Source organism: Mytilus edulis, chromosome 4 (assembly GCF_963676685.1).
Source record: "Mytilus edulis chromosome 4, xbMytEdul2.2, whole genome shotgun sequence".
NCBI classification, from domain to species: Eukaryota; Metazoa; Mollusca; class Bivalvia; order Mytilida; family Mytilidae; genus Mytilus; species Mytilus edulis.
In genome coordinates, this window is record NC_092347.1 from 12,090,755 (window position 1) to 12,116,905 (window position 26,151).

At 35.6% G+C, this 26,151-nt stretch overlaps 1 protein-coding gene across 1 annotated transcript; it reads right to left on the bottom strand.

The window, feature by feature from the left end:
• Nucleotides 1–614: 614 nt before the first annotated feature.
• LOC139518961 (uncharacterized) lies at nt 615–5,175 on the bottom strand. Its single transcript, XM_071310660.1, has 3 exons — nt 5,046–5,175; nt 1,180–1,336; nt 615–773 (listed from the first exon to the last, which is right to left on the bottom strand). Exons 1-3 carry the CDS (start codon nt 5,091–5,093, stop codon nt 649–651), a joined length of 330 nt encoding a protein of 109 aa, XP_071166761.1. The 5' UTR covers nt 5,094–5,175; the 3' UTR covers nt 615–648.
• Nucleotides 5,176–26,151: the final 20,976 nt, after the last annotated feature.

A 26,151-nucleotide genomic window follows, 5' to 3' on the forward strand; every position in this document is an offset into this window, starting at 1 on the left:
AGTATAACGTGTATTACCGTCATTATCCAAGTAATACAAGCATGCAGCAATTGTGGTTTTTATCTTTGGGGATGGTAGAAATTAAAAAAAATAATACCTACATAATAAACAGAGTAGTTTCAAAACTAAATATATAGAACATTGTTGAAGAATCGGTTCCAATGTGTTGGAAATGTCGTTTTTAAAACTACATAATTGTATGCAGAGAAAACCTTTTTTTTTTGGTTTTAACAGTGCACAAAAATCACTCGGTTAAAAATTAGAACAGCAGGTACACAACTTCATTCGTATTAGGAGACTTTAAACAGCGCAGTGGGACTCTGTCAAGACGTTCTAAGTTGTTCGTGCGATAAACAAAGTGTAAAGCAGATGAGAACGACACAAGTGGTGGATCCAGGATCCCCCCTATCAGAACGATTCATATTTTAGAATGGGGACATGGTTGGAACCCCTCTTTAAATTTTGCTGGGTCCTCCCGCCTTCTACATATTTGTCATAATAGATGAGTTTATATTTATCAATATAGAAAATATGATTATATAGAGATATATATTCAGATTCTTTCACGGATAAATTGAAACTTTTAATGGGTATTATTCAAAATTAAAACAAAATTAATTTGAAATGTATGTTTAATGCACGTTCGGCTTATCCTTCTGTTGCTATAGCCCCTCCTGATGAAATTGTTTTGTTTCCAGTCTCACAATATCCAACACCAGGCCGTGTTTCAATAGCAATTTGAGACCCCTCGACATGATCTTTGCAAACTAAACCTACAAGAGAATAAAAAAGATTAAAACATATACACTATTACGTGTTTGTTTGAAGTCCTTTGTAACTAACCGACCTCCATCTAGTAGATATTTTTTCACTTAACAATTTTAAAAGTTAATTTCTTTAAATTACATTACATAAGATGAGAGTCTCAAAATGCGAGTCATGCCTTTATAGTATGGCATTGACTCGGAATGACCTATTTCCACTGATTACATCTTCTAAGATATCTGGATAACGGTTTCTGTGCGGTTTTCATAAATACACAATATCTTATTCATTATATATTATTAGCTGCGCTATCGGCTCATATGTAATTAAATGATACGTATCAGGTCACTTACATACCATGTAACTAATAATATATGCATGTTATTTATGAAACAATTGATAAAATTTGTATACCTGGTCCACAACCACAGGTTGTGTATTCTTTGTTACTAAGATGACATTGCGCATGAAGAGCTAAAAAATGATGATTGCAACGATGGCCAAAAGTAGCTGATACACAACATCCATTGGTACAGTCAGCATCTGTTGTGCAGGAATCAAAAAGGAAACCCTAAAAATCAAATCAAAATAAAATGTCTATTCTACCTACCATAATTAATTGTATAACATATCAACTACTATATTAGATAGAATTACAGCATTGCCTTGTAGCAGCATTAGCCTGCTCTTTTTCGAAATCTACAAGGGTGTCTTTAACGTGCAAGAGATATGGCTCTCTCTCCTAATACGGGCCAGCCATTTATCGTCCCCTTCCGACGGACTTTCATCGTTTCTACAAGACCATACTAGTAAATGGTGTCAAGGGAGAGCCTAAATATTCAGTCCCTGAAATTTTCATCCCGGAACGGGAATCGAACCAGGAACCTTTGTTTTAGTAGTCCGATGCACTAACCACTACTAAAAAATTATTCCAATTAATTTAAAAGTACAGTAAGCATACACATTAGTGTTTGATTGTTTTGAGCAAATGTTTTCTCTACGATACTCTTCTAAAGGATAGATCATTATTCCAAATTAAATAAGATGGCCGAAACACAGTTACGAAAAATATTGCACGTGTCAGTAAGTCTGACTTGAGAATAAGATTAAAATGAACACACAACTATACTTAAGTTGAATGTCAATTAGGCAAAATTCGACCAAAGATGAAATAACGTAGATATAAGCAATTACAGATGAGCGTAATACTTCATCAAGAAGCAACACCCATACCATATCATATAGTAAGCCATAAGATGCACGGGCACGAAAAAAAATAGAAAAATTCAAAAGAACAAAGACAAAATCTAGAGGACTATTGCAACCAAATTTAACGACAACTAGCACACAGCAACCTACAAAACCACTAAATTATATACATTGATCATTAATTTGGAACAGATGCGTACACATGTATGAGTAAATACTAGTTTGGTTGTCAACGAGTCGGACTATAGCCTCCTGTCATGCGCAATAAAGGACAGCTGCCGGTGGACTGTAAAAGTGGAGCGAAAGATACCAGATGGACAGTCAAACTCATTGATCGAAAATAAACTGACAACGCCATGGCTAAAAATGAAAAAAACAAACAGACAAATAATAGTACACAAGACAAAACATCCAAAACTAAAGACTAAGCAACACGAATCCCATAAAAAAACTGGGGATGATCTCAGGTGCTCCGGAAGGGTAAGCAGATCCTACTTCACATAAGTCCCGCGATGATTCGGCAATCGCCAGCCCAGTAGACAGAATGACGATAAGACTGTACTGGCTTATCAATAGAGATATATTGTTCTATTTAAATTTTATGTCATAGAATTTCGAAATCCTCTTTTTTTTTATATTACGAATTGAATCCTTCGTGAATCCTTCATGCATAGCTCTGATTCCTAGTTCAGGTTTGGAACAATCGCTAATAAGAAAGATCAACAAATATCTTATTATGTTGGCAAAATTGAAAATTACAGATTCTGTACGTTTCAGACCAAAACAAAATATCTATGTATAAACGTTTGTTTAGAATAGTTTTTCTGCAATTATATGTATCCGTGGAGAACTCCAAAATAACAATCTAGAAAATGCATTTCGTCACACCAGATGTCTTAAGCCATTTTGTAGCTTCAGAGTTGCGGCTCATGAATATAAATCTCTGTAAATTGAGCCGAACATAATATAGAACTGACAGAATATATTCCATTTCTAAACTGATCGGAGCATGCAGCTTTAAAACTCGTTAGAGTAAACATGTTCACTGGTAAGAAGCACTTATTTGTATTGTCATTGATACAATAGAGAAATCGTATATATATGTGCCTCCGTAATGTAAGTTGTCTTCCTGAAGTTTATAAGTACTGTGCATTTATTTAATACTATACTATTTTTATCTTCTGAATTCAATCAAGTATTCCATAAAGTGGGTCAGTATTGATAAGACAGTCCAAATTTATTATTGCAAATATGATTCCGTCTTAGGGCTGCATATATAGTAAAATCGGATTGACCGATTACATAATGCAGCAACGGCGTCATTCTTATGACTGCAGTATTTATAATCGACGTAAATTGCTCTAATAATTTATTAAAGGAGCTTTTTTAAAATTGATAAAGTATAAAATTCAGTTACTTGCACTGTGTTGATTATAGATTAGATAAATAATTAGTTTGGTCATATTTAATGTTCATAAAACATGACCAAGTATTGTCTGATCAATTTAGAACATATCTATACGTTCGTGTTGCGTAACTGAATTAGCCGCTTATAGTATTAACCTTGATAATGGCTCAATTTAAGTGTAAAATAAAGCAAAATAAAAGTAAACCATTTAACGGTCATTTCAACAGATGGAATGAGAGAGTAATGACATAGTTTACTGATACCAGAAAAGGACACATCATTATTATTAAAAAATGGAAATTTTTTTCTGCTGCAGATACAATCTTATCTTGTATATTTAAAATTTTCTCATTTATCAAACTGACAATGTTATATAAATAAGCTTTCCTAAAATTGTATAATTTTAAATAATGACAAAACTTCATCAATAAATTTTACTAATTTTACAATGTTTTCAAGATCAGATGCATTGATTTCAAGTTCTCGTATAGAAATAAGTTTAAATATTACATGCTTTTATCGACACGCCTGTCCCCTTTTTAGTTCTTATTTGAGGGATGAAAAGGGGGGGATGAAAACATTTTAAAGTTCTATTCTCCTGATTTCATTTTTTAATAATAAGACAAAAAAACAGTACTCCTGTTTTTTTTCTTTTGCTCATTTACCTACGAAATTGTTTTGGGGGATTATATACTTCGTTAGTGCAGTTTTTTAATAGTTTACTTTTATAATTGATTTACAATGAAAATTCATTCATGTTTAGCATTTTTAAATAGTACATGGAAACCATGTACTAGGAAAAATAGAACGAAACATACTGATATTTCACTAGACGAGAATGGGTGAAAAAGTATCATACTGAGCTTTCAAATGTGCAGGATTTTCATTTTATTAAGAATTTTCTTTATTTTATAATTGGAGTTACATTTTTATGTCTGTATTGTTATATTTCTACAAATGTTCGTTTTGTTGTTGTTGTTGTTTTGTAGAAAGCAATAATATAATAATCGTGTCAACGTACAGGACATGATCTTAACTCTCACATGCAAAGTTCATTCATCTCACAATCTTTCAACTATATTCTAAAGATTACTATGGGTACAAGTAAACTGGTTCACAAAATCAGGAATATGGCATTCGTTAACTTATACTTCGTTTCTGTGAATGTTGCATTGTTGAATTGTTGTTTGTTTTGTGTTGCACTTCTGTGTTCTGTTATTTCGTTGTTTTCCCCTTATAGTGATGTGTTTCCCTCGGTTTTAGCTTCTAACCCAGATTTGTTTTCTCTCGATGATTTATGACTTGTTAACAGCGGTATACTAGGTCGTGTTCAATATCGTAGCGGCTACGTAGCTGCTATCAATATCTATATAGCATCTATGCTAAATATACGTTCAATAGTCATAAATCTACGTTGTACTACGTAGCCTCTACGATATTGAACGCAACCTTGATGTTGCCTTTTATTTACATCATCATCACATCGATTCAGGTTTAGTTTCATTATAGTAAAGTTCTAAAAGAAACATAGTCTCATGACGATAATCTACATTTTCTGAACGGTTCCTTCAAACCTAATGTTGCAAATAAAATCAGGTTTTTTTCTGTCGAAATATATACATGTACACGTATTTTCATTGTTTGGCTTGTGAAATCGTCTTACCTTGCAAAGAACAATACACACAGTTATAAATACAATACAGATCTTCATCTTGTTGCTATTTTAAAGTATGTGACAACTCACAGTTCTTGTACTCTGCCCTATCGCGTTTTATCTATTGTGAGAAAACACCATTTGGGATCATTTGGAAAACTTCACAATATAGAACAACCTTTACGTCATAATTGTGAAATAGTATTACGGTCATGAACACATTTATGTTTTAGTGAATACCGTTGAAAGCTGTGTGGCGCTCATACGCTTCCATAGAAAGCAGCAAGAATTGAGAACTTCTTTTTGTAAATTTATTGAGGTGTTAAAGCATTGACCGAAGTACCTTTTGTATTCATTCTAAAACTATGCGCACGGTCAATGGTTTTACAACCATATGAACTTACTTAAAGAAGCTTCAACACTTATAATTACATTTTTTGTTAGGATCTTGAAAACACGATTTCTATCAGGTTTTACTTTTTTTCACTGTGCACTTTACTGTGGAAGCTCATGTCATTTTCAGAATGACGCGAAATTACTAATAGCCAATCAAAAGAACGTCTTAAAAAGAAACATACATGTTATGTTATTATTTTGATATGCTTCACTAAGATATGAGTTTGTCCCAGGCCCAAGTTAGACGTGTTTTCTAACGAATAGGGCATCTTGTTTTTCGTATGCGACGTCTCGAACAAACAGATGGAAAATTGGTCCTAGTTACCACTCACAGGTGCGCGTATTATAGATGTTTTGGGGCGGGAAAATATGCCGGTCGACTGATATGCGTTAATGCCCACGTCACACTGTCCCGATTTGTACGCCGATGGCAACACGATAATGGAAATTTTCAAAATCGGGAATGATCGTATCCAGATCGGGCTATTCGTAGTGCCATCTTTAGCCATCGTAGATCCATCGGCCACTTTTTCTAGCCTTCGGGGACAACTTCGGGAAGGGTTCTAAATTTTTTAACATGTTAAAATATCCCCGAAGGTGCGTCCGATGTTGAGGGTTCGTATTGAGTTCGTATCACCATCCTCACCATCGTAGTGTCACCGGGAATGCATCTTTGCACATCGTATTGCATTCGTGTTTCCATCGTTTCCATCGGGCAGTTTTGACATTACGATGTCTACACGAATGAATCACGAAGATACCCGAAGGTCTTACGATGGCAACACGACTTCGTGAAGACCTCGTAATCCCGTCGTGTTGCCATCGAATAAAAGTACGAAGGCGACAAGATGGAACTACGACGGCAATAAATCCAGCTATTTAAAAGATTGGAAAGAGCTCTTTTTGAATAAAAGGGATCAACGAACCCAATTCCTTACCTTTAAGATAGATCAGTAAACATGGGCATAATTATGGGTGATTATTCAGACTAGTGCACACATTTTACAGTTCAAACAAGGCAATGCCGAGCGTGACATCCCCTCGTATGTAACATATTGGGGACAAATATGGACACTATATTTGTATATGACACATGCAGAAAATGGTAAATTGAATATGCATATTTGATACGTAAACTATTTTTTTAGAAATCAACCAAAACATTCAGTAACTGGAAATACCTCTAATATTGTCTTTAGAACCAGAAAATGAGCAACCAATTTCCTGTGTATTATGCTATTTCAAGGAGAAAAAAACAGGTCCATCTGCATGACCTTGACCTTTGGCCTTGAACGTAAAAAATGTCAGATCATTACAAGGAGGAAAATTATAAGTTCGTACGAAGTTGGTCCCGATCTCGTTAAAATACCAAAAAGTGACCGAAGCAAGTACGATGAATAACGAAGTCTATACGATGGTGCCGAAATTATATACGACAGCAAGAGATGGACATACGAAGGTTAACCAAGACGGGTATTTAAGCTTCATATCTCAGCCGAAGCCTACACGATGGATCACGAAGGCTACACGATGGATTACGAAAGCTACACGATGGATTACGATGATGGCGCGATGGCCATTCGATGTCTAAAAGATACGAACATAATTTCGACAACATATCGTTTCTGTACAAGTCTGCCATGCATGGCGGGAAATCGATCTTTTTGTCTAATTCTTATAAAACTTAGTTTATTATCCCCTCGCCTACTACATGTAAGTTGCGTGTAGATAAAATTGTTATGGACACTCTAGAACCAAAATGCTCAAAACTTGGTATGGTGTTACTCGTTAAGAATATCTTAAGCGCTATTGATTTTTAAAGTTCAAAGGTCAAGGTCACAGTGGCAGTTGTAATACAAGGCAATATCACCCTTGTGGACACTCTAAAACCAACATGCTTCAAAAGATTTTAACTACATTTGGTATATTGTTCCTCCTTGTAATGATCTGACATTTTTTACGTTCAAGGCCAAAGGTCAAGGTCATGCAGATGGACTTTTTTTTAATCCTTGAAATAGCATAATACACAGGAAATTGGTTGCTCATTTTTTTACCTGCTCGTTCTAAAGACAATATTAAAGGTATTTCCAGTTACTGAATGTTTTGGTTGATTTCTAAAAAAAATAGTTTATGCGTATCAAATATGCATATTTAATTTACCATTTTCTGCATGTGTCATATACAAATATAGTGTCCATATTTGTCCCCAATATGTTACATATGAGGGGATGCCACGCTCGGCATTGACTTGTTTGAACTGTAAAATATGTGCACTAGTCTGAATAATCACCCATATTTATGCCCATGTTTACTGATCTATCTTAAAGGTAAGGTAATGGGTTCGTTGATCCCTTTATTCAAAAAGAGCTCTTTCCAGGAGAATATCATAATAATATAGACAAAAGGAAGGATGTGGGGAAAGCAACAAATGCGGCAAAATATGACATATAGAAAACAAAATGGTTATGGAGTAAAAATTCGTGTGACAACAACTCAGACGATACATAAAAAATCAGAATAATGAAGAAAAAGTTGGTTTCCCTATATACGTGTACCTGCAGTGTTGGTGTACGAGGCGCGTTTATGATTTTCATTATGTTACTTGATATGAAAAATTGACAAACTTTTTGAAATAATATTTCACTTGTAAAAGTAAATACTGAGCCTGTAATAGCTGCTCTTCTTGTTCCATTTGAATTAATAGAAACAACGCTGTCGCCTTTCTTGTTCTCATAGAATCATATGATATGAGCTCCATGTTTTGTGAACGTCTTTCTTAACTGTCGTATTAGACTGAGCAGTGCATATCGCGCATGGCACTTTAAATGTATTTTAGCGCGAAAATTAACTTACATTTAGCTGGATTTATTGCCGTCGTAGTTCCATCTTGTCGCCTTCGTACTTTTTTTCGATGGCAACACGACGGGATTACGAGGTCTTCACGAAGTCGCGTTGCCATCGTAAGACCTTCGGGTATCTTCGTGATTCATTCGTGTAGACATCGTAATGTCAAAACTGCCCGATGGAAACGATGGAAACACGAATGCAATACGATGTTCAAAGATGCATTCCCGGTGACATTAAGATGGTGAGGATGGTGATACGAACTCAATACGAACCCTCAACATCGGACGCACCTTCGGGGATTTTTTAACATGTTAAAAAATTTAGAACCATTCCCGAAGTTGTCCCCGAAGGCAAGAAAAAGTGGCCGATGGTTCTACGATGGTTAAAGATGGCACTACGAATAGCCCGATCTGGATACGATCAGTCCCGATTTTGAAAATTTCCATTATCGTGTTGCCATCGGCGTAAAAATCGGGACAGTGTGACGCGGGCATTATGGTTATAAACGACCGAATCTATCCCGACAACGTCCCGATTCTGCAGAATGCGATCCGACAGACACTAGACGGTGACCAGACAGCGAACCGACGCTGACGGAAGATATTCGTTAGAAAACTGTCGCCATATTTGGAATGATCAGGTACTGTCGGAAGGTAAACGATCAGAAAGTCACAGGACAAAAAGTCACAGGACATAAATTTGGTAGGACAAAAAATCACAAATAATATGTTGACAATTGTTTGAATAATAAGAGAAATATCTTGAAATATTTACTTTTTAATACATATATTTATATTAAAGTTTAGGAAATATGTCATTATACTTGAAAAATGAAGATTTATTTAATTCTAATCATGCAAAAGAAAGATTTCTTCGCACCATGAAGCCATTTAAGCGCCAAGCCACTTTGACATTTTGTTTTTTTTAACTATTATTTCATTTACTTTTTTGAGAAATTTTGTTTTTTTAAAGTAAGTTTTTATACAACAGTTCAAGAGAAATACAAAAATATGTTTGTAGAAATAAGCGTTTTTTATTCAAAGAAAATGGTCAGAAAAAATGAACTGTGACTTTTTGTCCTGTGATTTTTTGTCCGTGACTTTTTGTCTTGTGACTTTCTGTCCTACATTCCTGTCGGAAGGCAATCCTATGACACTCTGCTGCACCGCATTGCACATGGCTTTGTCGGGACTCATTCGTATCGTGTACTGAAATTGTCGGGACTCAGACGAGCGGAGGGTATTATTGTCGAATTTCGTATAAATAACGGGACTGTTCCGAAACGGTTTCGTCAGAGACGGTTCTCATTCGGGATGCAATCTGGACAAAAAAACAGGAATGACAAATCTCTCCAGATCACGCCCGTTCCACAGGACACCGTCTAGAAAACACAGAACATTGTTACGATTTTGATCCGATACAGCAGAATCTGTCACGACATAATCACGATTGTAATCCGACTAGACAAAATCGGTAGAGTTTTCCCGAATGTTACGTCTGATCTTAAACGGGAGCAATAATCGGCACTGTGTGAACGCCGCATAAACCCGAATAATTCAGTCGTTATATTCCACTTATCTACGATGGCTACTCGCATGGAAGGAAAGTTATGTTTTTCCCCCTAAAAAATATTCTGGTCTCAGATTTGATGAAAAAAAGTTCTGTTCAAGCAGATGACAAAAACAATATTCTGAATCCATATTTTTCCTATAATACCTTATCATGTTAAATATTTTTAAAAAAATTGCTTGATAGCGATGAAAATCTTAATAACTTTAACGCGCTTTGCACGAAAAAAAATCTGACTTAGACAAAAAATCATACCCCTACCCCTGAAAGTTAAATGGTTCATCCCTATGTGTGTAGGCATAACGACGCCCAGCGGCTCAAATACAAGGTGAAATAAACTCACCGATCTAGATATACTCTTCACTGTACAGTTAAATATAAATTCTCTTGTTATTATTGCAAGAATGCAATTTAAAGAATTGTGATACACGACAGTTGGTAAGTAATTTCTGATATTATCTTTATAAATATTGCCTGGGATGTTAGGTTTTCATCCGGTATCATCCCCCGCCGATGCAGATAATGTTTTTATAAACGATTTAAAACATACTTATTGAGAACAATTATTGTTTTGGTCTCTTTTGTCTAGCAATACAATAATTCTTCAAAAATTGAGAATTTTTATTGATTGATTTTTGGTGTTTGACCCAACTTTCAATACTATTGGCTATTTCGTGGCGGTCAGGTTTCAATATATTATTTCCATTTAAATCGGGGAAAATAATTTAGGTTATTATTTTATGCCTAGAAGTCATAGTGCTGAATGTACAGTTCATTGGAACTAGGTATCGCCGGGGTTAATTCCTTGAAAGAAAGACACCATCGTTCTGAAAGGAAATAAATTCACGAGTGTCACTCAGATTATCACTTTTGCAACAATTTTGAGTTATCTCCCATTGGTTATAAAACGAATATTTCATTTGCATATATATGCAATATCCGTATTAATATAGATCAAATATAGATAGCTATGTAATAATGACAAACTGTGTTCTGTCATTCTAATACAATAACAGTTGAATAAATTTATGAGAATATATATCATTGGATAATTTGGCAAATTGTGTCGCAGTTCTTATACTGGATCTTTCCTTGTTTTCTCTAATATAATGAAGGGCCAAAAGTAAGACGAAATTATTGTATTTTTTTTTCATTTTCTATTACTGTGACGATACCACTAATGGTGAACTGTTAGTCACAATGGTATAATTAGCTCAGTAGTTAGTGCTTCTGTATTGCTGCTTGTGGACTGTTAGTTTCAATGGTATCATCAGCTCAGTAGTTGATACTTCGGTATTGCTGCGTGTGGACTGTTCGTTTCAATGGTATCATCAGCTCAGTAGTTGATACTTCGGTATTGCTGCTTGTGGACTGTTAGTTACAATGATATCATCCACGCAGTAGTAGGTGCTTCGGTATTGCTGCTTGTGGACTGTTAGTTTCAATGTATCATCAGCTCAGTAGTTGATACTTCTGTATTGCTGCTTTTGGACTGTTAGTGTCAATGGTATCATCAGCTCAGTAGTTGATACTTCGGTATTGCTGCTTGTTGGCTGTTAGTTTCAATGGTATCATCAGCTCAGTAGTTAGTGCTTTGGTATTGCTAGTTTCAATGGTATCATCAGCTCAGTAGTTGATACTTCGGTATTGCTGGTTTTTGGCTGTTAGTTTCAATGGTATCATCAGCTCAGTAGTTGATACTTCTGTATTGCTGCTTTTGGACTGTTAGTGTCAATGGTATCATCAGCTCAGTAGTTGATACTTCGGTATTGCTGCTTGTTGGCTGTTAGTTTCAATGGTATCATCAGCTCAGTAGTTAGTGCTTTGGTATTGCTAGTTTCAATGGTATCATCAGCTCAGTAGTTGATACTTCGGTATTGCTGGTTTTTGGCTGTTAGTTTCAATGGTATCATCAGCTCAGTAGTTGATACTTCTGTATTGCTGCTTTTGGACTGTTAGTGTCAATGGTATCATCAGCTCAGTAGTTGATACTTCGGTATTGCTGCTTGTTGGCTGTTAGTTTCAATGGTATCATCAGCTCAGTAGTTGATACTTCGGTATTGCTGGTTTTTGGCTGTTAGTTTCAATGGTATCATCAGCTCAGTAGTTGATACTTCTGTATTGCTGCTTTTGGACTGTTAGTGTCAATGGTATCATCAGCTCAGTAGTTGATACTTCGGTATTGCTGCTTGTTGGCTGTTAGTTTCAATGGTATCATCAGCTCAGTAGTTATTACTTCAGTATTGCTGCTAGTGGACTGTTAGTTCCGATGGTATCATCAGCTCAGTAGTTGATACTTCTGTATTGCTGCTTGTGGACTGTTAGTGTCAATGGTATCATCAGCTCAATAGTTGATACTTCGGTATTGCTGCTTGTTGGTTGTTAGTTTCAATGGTATCATCAGCTCAGTAGTTAGTGCTTTGGTATTGCTGGTTTCAATGGTATCATCAGCTCAGTAGTTGATACTTCGGTATTGCTGCTTTTTGGCTGTTAGTTTCAATGGTATCATCAGTTCAGTAGTATGTGCTTCGGTATTGCTTGTAGACTTTTAGTTTCAATGGTATTATCAGCTCAGTAGTTATTACTTCAGTATTACTGCTAGTGGACTGTTAGTTCCAATGGTATCATCAGCTCAGTAGTTATTACTTCAGTATTGCTGCTAGTGGACTGTTAGTTCCAATGGTATCATCAGCTCAGTAGTTATTACTTCTGTATTACTGCTTGTGGGCTGTTAGTTCCAATGGTATCATCAGTTCAGTAGCTGTTACTTCGGTATTGCTGCTATGGGGCTGTTAGTTCCAATGGTATCATCAGCTCAGTAGTTAATGCTTCAGTATAGCTGCTTGTGAGCTGTTAGTTCAAATAGTATCATCAGCTCAGTAGTTACTGGATCTTTCCTTGTTTTCTCTAATATAATGAAGGGCCAAAAGTAAGACGAAATTATTGTATTTTTTTTCATTTTCTATTACTGTGACGATACCACTAATGGTGAACTGTTAGTCACAATGGTATAATTAGCTCAGTAGTTAGTGCTTCTGTATTGCTGCTTGTGGACTGTTAGTTTCAATGGTATCATCAGCTCAGTAGTTGATACTTCGGTATTGCTGCTTGTGGACTGTTAGTTTAAATTGTATCATCAGCTCAGTAGTTAGTGCTTCGGTATTGCTGCTTGTGGACTGCTAGTTTCAATGGTATCATCAGCTCAGTAGTTAGTGCTTCGGTATTTCTGCTTGTGGACTCTTAGTTTTCATGGAATCATCAGCTCAGTAGTCAGGGCTTCGGTATTTCTGATTGTGGGCTGTTAGTTTCAATTGTATCATCAGCTCAGTAGTTAATGCTTCGGTATTGCTGCTTGTGGACTGCTAGTTTTAATGGAATCATCAGCTCAGTAGTTAGGGCTTCGGTATTTCTGCTTGTGGACTGTTAGTTTCGATGGAATCATCAGCTCAGTAGTCAGGGCTTCGGTATTTCTTCTTGTGGGCTGTTAGTTTCGATGGTATCATCAGCACAGTAGTCAGTGCTTCGGTATTGCTGCTTGTGTACTTTTAGTTCCAATGGTATCATCAGCTCAGTAGTTAGTGCTTCGGTATTGCTGCTTGTGTACTTTTAGTTTCGATGGTATCATCAGCACAGTAGTCAGTGCTTCGGTATTGCTGCTTGTGTACTTTTAGTTCCAATGGTATCATCAGCACAGTAGTCAGTGCTTCGGTGTTGCTGCTTGTGTACTTTTAGTTTCAATGGTATCATCAGCTTAGTAGTAAGTGCATCGGTATTGCTGCTTGTGAACTGTTATTTTTCAATGGTATCATCAGCTCAGTAGTAAGTGCTTCGGTATTGCTGCTTGTGGACTATTAGTTACAATGATATCATCCACTCAGTAGTAGGTGCTTCCGTATTGCTGCTTCTGAACAGTTAGTTTCTATGGTATCATCAGCTCAGTAGTTAGTGCTTCGGTATTGCTGCTTGTGGACTGTTAGTTTCAATGGTATCATCAGCTCAGTAGTTAGCGCTTCGGTATTGCTGCTTGTGGACTGCTAGTTTCAATGGTATCATCAGCTCAGTAGATAGTGCTTCGGTATTTCTGCTTGTGGACTGTTAGTTTCCATGGAATCATCAGCTCAGTAGTCCGGGCTTCGGAATTTCTTCTTGTGGGCTGTTAGTTTCAATGGTATCATCAGCACAGTAGTCAGTGCTTCGGTATTGCTGCTTGTGTACTGTTAGTTCCAATGGTATCATCAGCTCAGTAGTTAGTGCTTCGGTATTGCTGCTTGTGAACTTTTAGTTTCAATGGTATCATCAGCTCAGTAGTTAGTGCTTCGGTATTGCTGCTTGTGAACTGTTGTTTTTCAATGGTATCATCAGCTCAGAAGTTAGTGCTTCGGTATTGCTGCTTGTTGACTGCTAGTTTCAATGGTATCATCAGCTCAGTAGATAGTGCTTCGGTATTTCTGCTTGTGGACTGTTAGTTTCCATGGAATCATCAGCTCAGTAGTCCGGGCTTCGGCATTTCTTCTTGTAGGCTGTTAGTTTCAATGGTATCATCAGCACAGTAGTCAGTGCTTCGGTATTGCTGCTTGTGTACTGTTAGTTCCAATGGTATCATCAGCTCAGTAGTTAGTGCTTCGGTATTGCTGCTTGTGAACTTTTAGTTTCAATGGTATCATCAGCTCAGTAGTTAGTGCTTCGGTATTGCTGCTTGTGAACTGTTATTTTTCAATGGTATCATCAGCTCAGAAGTTAGTGCTTCGGTATTGCTGCTTGTGGACTGTTAGTTACAATGATATCATCCACTCAGTAGTAGGTGCTTCGGTATTGCTGCTTCTGAACAGTTAGATTCAATGGTATCATCAGCTCAGTAGTTAGTGCTTCGTTATTGCTGCTTGTGGACTGTTAGTATCAATGGTATCATCAGCTCAGTAGTAGGTGCTTCGGTATTGCTGATTGTGAACTGTTAGTGTCAATGGTATTATCAGCTCAGTAGTTAGTGCTTCGGTATTGCTGCTTGTGAGCTGTTAGTTTCAATGGTATCATCAGCTCAGTAGTCAGTGATTCGGTATTGCTGCTTGTGGACTGTTATTTTCAATGGTATCATCAGCTTAGTAGTTAGTGCTTCGGTATTGCTGCTTGTGGGCTGTTTGTTCCAATGGTATCATCAGCTCAGTAGTTAGTGCTTTGATATTGCTTCTTGTGGACTGTTAGTTTCAATGGTATCATCAGTTCAGTTGTTAGTGCTTCGGTATTGCGGCTTGTGGACTGTTAGTTTCAATGGTATCATCAGCTCAGTAGTCAGTGCTTCGGTATTGCTGCTATTGTACTGTTAGTTCCAATGGTATCATCAGCTTAGTAGTTAGTGCGTTGGTATTGCTGCGTGTGGACTGTTAGTTTCAATGGTATCATCAGCTCATTAGTTAGTGCTTCGGTATTGCTGCTTGTGGACTGTTTGTTTCAATGGTATTATCAGCTCAGTTGTCAGTGCTTCGGTATTTCTGCCTGTGGACTATTAGTTACAATGATGTCATCAGCTCAGTAGTTAGTGCTTCGGTATTGCTGTTTGTGGGCTGTTTGTTTCAATGGTATCATCAGCTCAGTAGTCAGTGCTTCGGTATTGCTGCTTGTGGGCTGTTAGTTCCAATTGTATCATCAACTCAGTATTTAGTGCTTTGGTATTGATGCTTGTGGACTGCTAGTTTCAATTGTATCATCAGCTCAGTAGTTAGTGCTTCGGTATTGCTGCTTGTGGACTGTTAGTTTCAATGGTATCATCAGCTCAGTAGTTAGTGCTTCGGTATTGCTGTTTGTGGGCTGTTTGTTTAAATGGTATCATCAGCTCAGTAGTCAGTGCTTCGGTATTGATGCTTGTGGACTGCTAGTTTCAATTGTATCATCAGCTCAGTAGTTAGTGCTTCGGTATTGCTGCTTGTGGACTGTTAGTTTCAATTGTATCATCAGCTCAGTAGTTAGTGCTTCGGTATTGCTGCTTGTGGACTGTTAGTTTCAATGGTATCATCAGCTCAGTAGTTAGTGCTTCGGTATTGCTGCTATTGGGCTGTTAGTTCCAATGGTATTATCAGCTCAGTAGTTAGTGCTTCGGTATTGCTGCTTGTGAGCTGTTAGTTTAAATGGTATCATCAGCTTAGTAGTAAGGGCTTCGGTATTGCTGCTTGTGGACTGTTATTTTCAATGGTATTATCAGCTCAGTAGTTAGTGCTTCGGTATTGCTGCTTGTGGACTGTTAGTTTCAATGGTATCATCAGCTCAGTAGTCAGTGCTTCGGTATTGCTGCTTGTGGACTGTTAATTTCAATGATATCATCAGCTCAGTAGTAGGTGATTCGATATTGCTGCTAGTGGACTGTTAGTTCCAATGGTATCATCAGCTCAGTAGTTATTACTTCGGTATTGCTGCTGTGGACTGGTAGTTCCAATGATATCATCAGCTCAGTAGTTAGTGCTTCGGTATTGCTGCTTGTTGGCTGTTAGTTCCAATGGTATCCTCAGCTCAGTAGTTAGTGCTTCGGTATTGCTGCTTGTGGACTGTTTATTGCAATGGTATCATCAGCTCAGTAGTTGATACTTCGGTATTGCTGCTTGTTGGCTGTTAGTTCCAATGGTATCATCAGCTCAGTAGTTAGTTCTTCGGTATTGCTGCTTGTGGACTGTTTGTTTCAATGATAAATTATCATCAGCTCAGTAGTAAGTGCTTCGGTATTGCTGCTTGTGGACTGTTATTTTCAATGGTATCATCCGCTCAGTAGTTAGTGCTTCGGTATTGCTGCTTGTGGACTGTTTGTTTCAATCATATCATCAGCTCAGTAGTGAGTGCTTCGGTATTGCTGCTTGTGGACTGTTATTTTTCAATGGTATCATCAGCTCAGAAGTTAGTGCTTCGGTATTGCTGCTATTGGGCTGTTAGTTCCAATGGTATCATCAGCTCAGAAGTTGATACTTCGGTATTGCTGCTTGTGGACTGTTTGTTTCAATGGTATCATCAGCTCAGTAGTAAGTGCGTCGGTATTGCTGCTTGTGGACTGTTTGTTTTAACGGGATCATCAGCTCAGTAGTAAGTGCTTCGGTATTGCTGTTTGTGGACTGTTATTTTTCAATGGTATCATCAGCTCAGTAGTTAGTGCTTCGGTATTGCTGCTTGTGGACTGTTTGTTTCAATGGTATCATCAGCTCAGTAGTAAGTGCTTCGGTATTGCTGCTTGTGGACTGTTATTTTCAATGGTATCATCCGCTCAGTAGTAGCTGCATCGGTATTGCTGCTTGTGGACTGTTAGTGTAAATGGAATCATCAGCTCAGTAGTTAGTGCTTCGGTATTGCTGCTTGTGGACTGTTAGTTTCAATGATATCATCAGCTCAGTAGTAGGTGATTCGGTATTGCTGCTTGTGGACTGTTAGTTTCAATGGTCTCATCAATATACTGAAGGGCCAATAATAAGACGACATTATTGATTTTTTTTTCATTTACTATTACTGTGACGATACCACTGCTGGTAAACTGTTAGTCACAATGGTATCATCAGCTCAGTAGTTGATACTTCGGTATTGCTGCTTTTGGACTGTTAGTTCCAATGGTATCATCAGCTCAGTAGTTGATACTTCGGTATTGCTGCTTGTGGACTGCTAGTTTCAATGGTATCATCAGCTCAGTAGTTAATGCTTCGGTATTGCTGCTTGTGGACTGTTAGTTTCAATGGTTTTATCAGCTTATATTTAGTAATTACGTGTAGTGCTTCATTATTTACATTAATTATAACAAACATTTCGTAAATTAATTAAAAAATCATTAAAAAACTAAGGTACCAACACCATCAGTCAGAATTAACATTATATAATTTGGCTATTTTGGTCCCTTTTAATCGTGTGACTCTTTATGTATGTTGGTCTCATATACATCCTAGGCTTTTAAATGTTGTTGTGTATGCATTCCCGATTAAAGTAATCAAGGAAAGCGCATCAGACGCAATATTAATAAAGTGAATCTATTTTCATTTACACATCTGATCACGTATACTAGCTCAATATCAAGAAATATACTGTTGGTGTTAATCCACGAGGGATGAGTGCCTTAACTAATAACTTGATATGGAAAAGAGTAATTCTTACAACTGCACTTTATGGATGTGAAACTTGGGGTCAGCTACCCTACCGTGAAACTGAAATGTTGGAAATAACTCAAAGATATTTCGTCAGATTTATACTTATGATGGATAAACGTAGTCCGACTGACTCTTGTATTAGTAATGTTGGTTTGTGGTCTGTCGAAGGATATACTGATAAAATGAAACTTTTGTTTTTTGGGAGACTGTGTCGTGCAAAATCGACAACAATACATAAACGGATGTTTAATTTTCGTATGATCAAGATGATGACGAAATTATGGAGTCGTTACTTGGAAGTATGAATCATACCATGCAAGCTATAAATGCTGATGTATGGAGCCTCTTGATGTGCCACATAGCAGATTATATGTATAAACTATATCAGGTCTTCAATTGTGATCTTTATAGTCACATATTTGATCTTAACTAATGTTGTTCTTGTATGAAGTTGGTGAATTATAGACGTTTTGTTTTTGACTCTATTTCCTATGTAATTATGTAACTACCTATAGACTTTTTTTTATTGCTGTTTGTATACTTTGATGTTGTTTAGAATATGTAAATATGTTAGTGTTATGTTCTTGATTCTGTTCTTATAATATAAATTGTAAAATCTTCATATTATGGAGGAAATAAAGATAATCAATACTTTCAACTGCTGCCTCCCGTCCATTGTCCATTTTCAGCTGACAGGCTAATGTCCAGTTCTAGTAGTTTCTAAATTTCTAGATGATTGAGAAGAACAAAGGAGAGTAATCTCTCAACCAATTACGTACATTTTCTCACGGTGGCGAGCTCAGCTTTGAATGCGAGAGGCCGTTGGTTTGATGTCAAAATCTTTTACTGCTCCTACGTCATAGTAATTGATACTGGTCGGCTCTTTATCAGAATAATGTGTCCGGATGAGGTGGCATGCCTTCCTGCAGACTGTTATCTTTTGAACTAGCACCTTAAAAATCAGCTCATCGTGTCGGTCGAATAAAAAGCAGGACTTCTATACTATTAAACGAGAAGACCTCATTTTTGGTGTCGCTTCTCTCCTTTCCACAATAAATTAATCAACACGCCTCTGTGTCCTATAGGTACAGTGCATAGTCGCATTTGTCATCCATTCATATGATTATTCAGATTGCGTTATTTTGGGAGAAAAACGAGAAAAAAGGCATCCGGATATTGTCCCGTCATTGTACAAAATTTTAAGTCAAATTAGACTTCCGGTTTGCGTTTTTCTGTATACTTTGAACATACATATACAAAGAATAAAGTGTATTTTCAGAATTCTATCTGCTATCATTTTCAAGTTTACTATCCACGGCGGTCACAGAGTTTATTAAATAGAGAGAGTCTGTATACTATATCAATGACCACCATGGATCGATTAGTAAACTTAGAATTGAAAGTAAATACACTATTATAATATTTATATAGTAATGAATGTTCATAATATACAGATAAGCGCTAAAAATATTCATGTGAACTTTTGATACCTTTTCTGAAATCCTCCAGTCATTAAATCTTTTACAAAATTCATTGATTACAAAAAAAAGAAGATATGGTATGATTGCCATGTTGAGACAACTCTCCACAAGAGACCAATATGACACAGAAATTAACAACTATATGTCACCGTACGACCTCCAACAACGAGCAAAGCCCATACCGCATACTCAGCTTCAAAAGGCCCCGAACTGACAATGTAAAACGATTCAAACCAGAAAACTAGCGGCCTTATTTATGTACAAAAACGGTGAACGAAAAACAAATATGTAACACATAAACAAACGACAACCACTGAATTACAGGCTCCTGTTCATAACATAAAAATTGGGAATTTTGGAAATAAAGGAGGAGGGATAAAAAAAAAAAATAGCATTTTCCTGTCCCAAATAACCTATATATGACTTATGATACTTTTGCTGAAATTCTCCAGTCATTCAATATTTTACAAAATTCTTCCAGCAACACTTTCCATACTTTAAACTACGCTCTGAATACCCGCGATTTCGCGGGTGTGTTCTAGTATATTATAATCACATCAACATATTAACTTCCTGATGTTTATGCGATAATTGCCATTTGCATTCAACACGTATCAATCCGTTTAACGCATTATGTAAAATTCAAAATATTGATATTCGGCTTTAAAATTTATACCCAAGAGGTCACACAGGACAAGTAATGTTAATCATATTTTATCTCCGACCCACGTGCATCTCTCGTATATTTTAATTTATATTGGATAAACAGTAATTGTAATGATAAAGGTTATCTTATTCCAACTGACGACTATTTAACGAATCTTAATGATATAATTAAATGATGAAGAAAAATTGGCAGAGAAAATGGTCTTGTTCGTTATATTTACTGTCAAGATAATACAGGATTTGTTTGTGGGCACGTGCACTAAATTATAAAAACGCACCACAATGTATGAGCGATCGATGGTCACACGTGTTCTTTCTATCTCACTTTTCAAAATTTAACACGAAAAGAAATAATATTACATAATATTAAAGAAAAGAAAACAACAAAATATTTTCATTTGAGTTTCTCGACTGCGAATGATGTGAAAAAACAAGAATGGATGTTTCTCGACAGCGAATGGTGTTAAAAACAAGCATGAATGTAGTTAATTAGACGGAAGACTATTATTTCAATGAAATCTCCCCATCTACTCTCAGTTTTCTTTACATTCCCATTCTTCCTAATTGATATAAAAGATGTTTACAATTTTGTCTGCATTTTGATTTAATTAAAGTTTATATCAAGGCAGAACGAGAAGTAAATGATCCAACTGAGCATATGTAAACAAGAAAAGAAAACTGTCACCAAGTACATACTATATACAGCCTTACTCACTGTCAAGTACCAAGTGTAAATTGATATCCACAATTTGTAAAAAATGAAAAAAACAACATTTAAAATTTAATTATCAAAAGCAGCCAACTGGAAAACAGCAAATTCATTTGAAATCGTATCAATAACTTTTAAACATGATATACTACAAGTAAGTTAATATAATAATTCAATTGAAAAGTGAACTAGGTATAGTTTTCCATTAAAAGTAAAAGAAAATTCTATATGTTTGGAAGTAAGTAATACGTTACGGTACTTAAAGCTTAAGGTACCTATATTACATGCAACTTTTATAAAAACTTATTAAATATGTGCACCTGTAATGTAACATTTATTATTGATTGATCGACTTCTTAAAACGTCAGAAAACTGTATTTTTAGTAGTTTGGTATTTGGCACTTACTCTTTAGAGTGGGATGTACAGCTGTGATTAGACAAACATAACACATTTTCCAGTTATAAAGTTATATTGTCAGGCTTATATCTGTATCCCGTTACTCATTACAAAATTATGCACATTAGACTTTGGTCACTGCCAAATTTATGGACAAAATAGAACATGCACATTTCAGCATATAGTTTCTCGCATTCTTTCTAATTAATATAACTATGTTGCAATTCTCGTCTTACTAAATGCTGTCAATATAAATAAATAAATGATATCTTGTCTTGTATTAATCTAAGAAGGGACGGTTGTGACACCTTTGGTACCTCCAAATTCAAAATTTGCAAACTGTTATATATATATACATGTATAATTTTCATGTTAATTCTATTAAAATATTATTCTTTCTTCCAAAATCTGACGATTTCAAATACTTCAACTGGCATCCAACAAGTACTACCAACTTCAATTAATATTTTTTTTATGGTGTGACCTCATAAAAAAAACTGTTGGTGGCTTACTTTTTCGTACTTTAGTTGGTCTCAGACAAAATATCCGGCTTATTTGTATACAGAGGTACATGTATCTAAGTTAACGTATAAGACTTGATAAATTCGGAGATGCATCATTTATCATTGTGTACTGAACTTATTAACGTGTAGCGGTTTCTAATCTTCTTTTTTATTTGATAACTAGACTGCGAATATTAGGATGATATTGTCGGGCAATACTTGGCAGTGATAAGTATCACAATTGTTTTTTTACGATACAGTTTGTAATTTGTTGATGATATGTATATGAGGGGCAGTTAAAACTTCTTCTCATTCAAAACTTCTTCCGTTTCAGTCCATACTTACCCAATTGAAATATTGCGTCAGCTTAATCAAGGCCAAAATTATAAACATGAATGATACTTTTGCATTACTCTCCACCATTCTCTTATCAATATGAGACCCTATGGAATGTTTTAATAAGATATGAGACCCTACGAAACGTTTTAAAACGATACTCGCTATTATGCTTAAACACGACCGTACTTCAGTAAACAAACTGTAACCGAAGACGGCTATAAATATTTTTGATAAGCAAACTAGCAGATACCAGATCTTTCATAAAATTTCGATTGCATCTAGTGTTACGATGTTTATCTTATTACATTTGTTGTAAACAATCTTTAAACTTGTCAAATCTCTAGATATTTACAATGTTAGCCTTGTGATTCTTTACTATGAATTTCAGAATTTAAATTTTTCGACTTGAGCACAGACGGCTAATTTTGCAATTTGTCCGGAATTTTCAATTATCTGAAAGGTTTCTGGTTGGTCCACTAAATAAAATATTAATTTGTTTAACAAATATTCGACAGAAGTCCAATTTTATTGAGTTTCCATGAACAAAAATGCGTGTCATTATTTTATTTTCTTCAACACCTAATAAAATTGCACTGTATAGAAATTATTATTTGATACTACAAAGTCACAAAGAAATGCCATTTGGTCCGTCCCCTAAGGAGCTATGATTATAATATAGTTCAATTTATGCATCAGTTGTACATTATCATGTTTAATTACAAATATGGGGAGTTTTTATTGATAGAGTGTTCGTTTATTGTGTTTAATGACATTTTCCAATAACAAGTCATGTGTGAGAATCTTTTAATCATTGTTAAAGAAACAGTTACATCTTACTGCCGTGTTCTAATTTGTTATGCTTTGTTGCTTTGTTAAATTTCAATTAGAATATATCATTATTTAAATTTACAGTATGGCAAGGGCTTCTAAGCAACATTTGTATTTTATCTTTTATTACAATTTCCATTTCCCTTTTACTGTTCAAAATACTATAAGTTTGTCTATGTATCGTCGCAACTAATTCCTTATTGCTGAGGAAACTATTCTATTTGATAACCACATGATCATAGGTACATCTCCCGTAGCTACTTAACCATGCTGGTAAATAAACACTTATCCTACTACGGTCCACGTGCCGGAAAAATGTCGAGTATATTTAAAACATTTATCTTATTGAAACAAATAGATTATCTTGTACACATATGAATGAACCTGGTCTCATTGTGGGGTCTTGTGGTGTTATACAGGGGTTGTCTTTAATATAAGTTTATTGTATATCATTGTTCTTTTTGTCTGTTTCTTGCATCATATCTAATTGTTGTTTTAACTTGTTTGTATTTTCTTTTCATTTGCCATAATGGTGATGAAAGAGATCTTATTTCTTTGTATGTTTGTTTGTTATTTGAAGATATAATTATTTTATGTTCTTTTTTGCAATAAATCTTTACAGATGCATGTTGTATGACGTAAATAGACTGGAGGATTACATACATGTGTCTTTGGAGGTCCATACATGTGTCTTTGGAGGATTACATACATGTGTCTTTCCATTTTTTCTAAGTACATAAAATAGATTAATCGTGATAACTTAAAAAAAAAATGTGTTGCGTTTTATTTATAATTTGCGTTTCGGAAAGGGTATTCAACTCCCATTGCAGTTTAAGGACAATATGAGCTTCGAAACCAGGTCCCTTGTTTTAAATGCTTCATTATCAAGATAATAATTAAAAATATGTCAGAGATAAATGTTGCACGCATGTATTTACAACGGTGATTCCAAATAACAGCAACCTAATAACAAAAGTTAAGCATGATATTTTTATTTTTTATACTCCAGTGTATGCTAGCATCTCCCCAGGTGGTTTATATAAAGTACGCGACTTCTTTAAAACGAAACCCTCTTGTAATCAGTTCAAGTAGATTGTCGAAGGTGTATTTTTCTTCTCTTCATGCGGAAATTTCAGTATTAAATACATTAGATTTTAATATGCACAGAAATCTGCTGGGGGCAAATATCTATGTAACCAGCTATGTTCACTGATAAATTGACTCTTACCTTTCAAATAAAAAATCAATTTAAAACCATGAATGAATAATATTTATTTGGTACGGACCAAAATGATTATTTAACCACCTGAGGAATTGAGTAACATTTGATCCAGGTGACAGATATATACAGCTCTTGTAAAATATACAAGATGTTGGAAAGATTTTGTATCCGTTTGGGCGTAAGCGACAAAATACTATTGCAGATGTTTGCTTACCTACACAGCTGTATGTAGCTGAAAAACAGAACCACGTTTACTTTTCTTAGATGTTTAAACTTTATATATTTCGTATAAATCGTATAGTCTTGATAATGAGAGCTTTTCATCAAGAACCTATAACTATTTTGATTGTAAAATTCCTTTGCTTTTGAATCATTCATCATTTCAGTCTCATATAGTCTATGGTAACATTTGTAAACCGTCAACATTTGAGGCGATTCAGTCTGCACTTATCTTGTAGTAAGGTTAACTATAAGAAAAATAGTGAGAAACATAAGAAATGCACAATGCAAAAGGTAGTAAATGTTTCTGTAGCACCTGTTATGACATTCGAAATAAGATTGACAAAAAAGGTTGGAGGATTTAGGGTCATTGTCTGCCTGTGTGTCTAAGAGGAAGCCCCCCCCCCCCCAAAAAAAAAAAAAAGAAAAAGAAAATAGGCGATGTTCGCATTGGTACCTAAAACCAGAATGTCATGCTCTGTATGCACGTAATAGATCCCTTGTGTCCACTCTTTGAAGGGACAGTGTTCCATAGGAAGTCGAAATTCCAACCCTTTCACCTGCCCGACTTACTCTTAAAAAAACTTACCGATTGTTTTTATTTTGTCAAATTGTTGCCGTCCAAAATTGACATCAAACATTTTATACCGGACGTCAAGCAAACAATCAAATCAAACGCAAGGAAGGACAGGACATAATTTACGAGAGCTACATATGTTTTTGATTATGAAGATTATTGTAGGCTAACTTCTAGAGACAAATGTGTCAGGCATGTGCACAACAAAATATAACAGGTAGTTCTGCACAGTTGATTGACTTGGACGCATTGCCCGAAAAGAGAATTATCTTTTGGGCTTATTCGGTTATGTAAATCAACCAAACTAAAAACGTTTATAATAAATTTTTAACCTTAAGATTCAAGTCTTTCAAAAAATGTATATATTACATGTAGTAGTTAAGCCTTGATGACATAATTTCAATGTGACGTCATTTAAGTAATATCTTTTAAGATTTATTGCAAAAAATGAATGCTGCTTTCAGAAACATCTTATCTTAAAAACGGAGTCATTGCAAGTGGTTACTCTACATAAAGCGTAGCGTAATACTAGACGTCCTTTCACTGGGCACCGGTTTAATAACGTCTCCATTCCTTGTTTACAAGTATGTGCATGTGTACTGTATTCACCCCTCACAGCTATGCGATCGCCCCGTCTTCAACATGCGGTCGACTTCAAACATTGAGTAGAGAACGTTGAAGATTGAAAAAGAGTTGTGTAGCACTTGCTTACGACAAGTCAAAATAGATACATGTACTTTTACAACAAATAATAACTAAATAGTTGCCTTTTGCTTGGACATATTGACAGATATAAGCTTAGAATTATTCTCATTTGCTCGAAACATGAATAAGCACACTGATTTTGACGTATTTGTGGTATTATTACTCGATTATTAACTCGTGAAGGGAAAAAAAAGCTAACTGGCTAATTTATAGTTACCGGTATGATTAAAAAAACTACTGTTAAAGTAAAATTATGTAAGCAACGTTAGATGTCAACATGTCGGTATACATGCTTAACGATGATTTATAGTCAACTTTAGTCCTTGTAAACGATACAAATGTAGCACACTAACATTGGTAACATAGAAAGCTTGTTGTTACGTTATCGCCATCAAAAACTTCTTCTGATGTCATATAAGGTATCAAAATCATTGATCAATGTAGTGATTTCCGTATTTAAAATTAATTAAAAATTAACTCATGAGTGATCTAATTCAATTAACTTTAAAATCCGTTTACGGTATTTTAAGCAGCATGTAAACGTGAAGATATCTT

Bases quoted from the DNA above. Each gene is read 5' to 3' on its own strand.
- LOC139518961 (XM_071310660.1), bottom strand. From the start codon at position 5,093: ATGAAGATCTGTATTGTATTTATAACTGTGTGTATTGTTCTTTGCAAG. The intron at 1,337-5,045 runs GTAAGACGATTT...TTTGATTTTTAG, and splicing joins TGTGTATTGTTCTTTGCAAG to GGTTTCCTTTTTGATTCCTG. The intron at 774-1,179 runs GTATACAAATTT...ATTCTCTTGTAG, and splicing joins AACCTGTGGTTGTGGACCAG to GTTTAGTTTGCAAAGATCAT.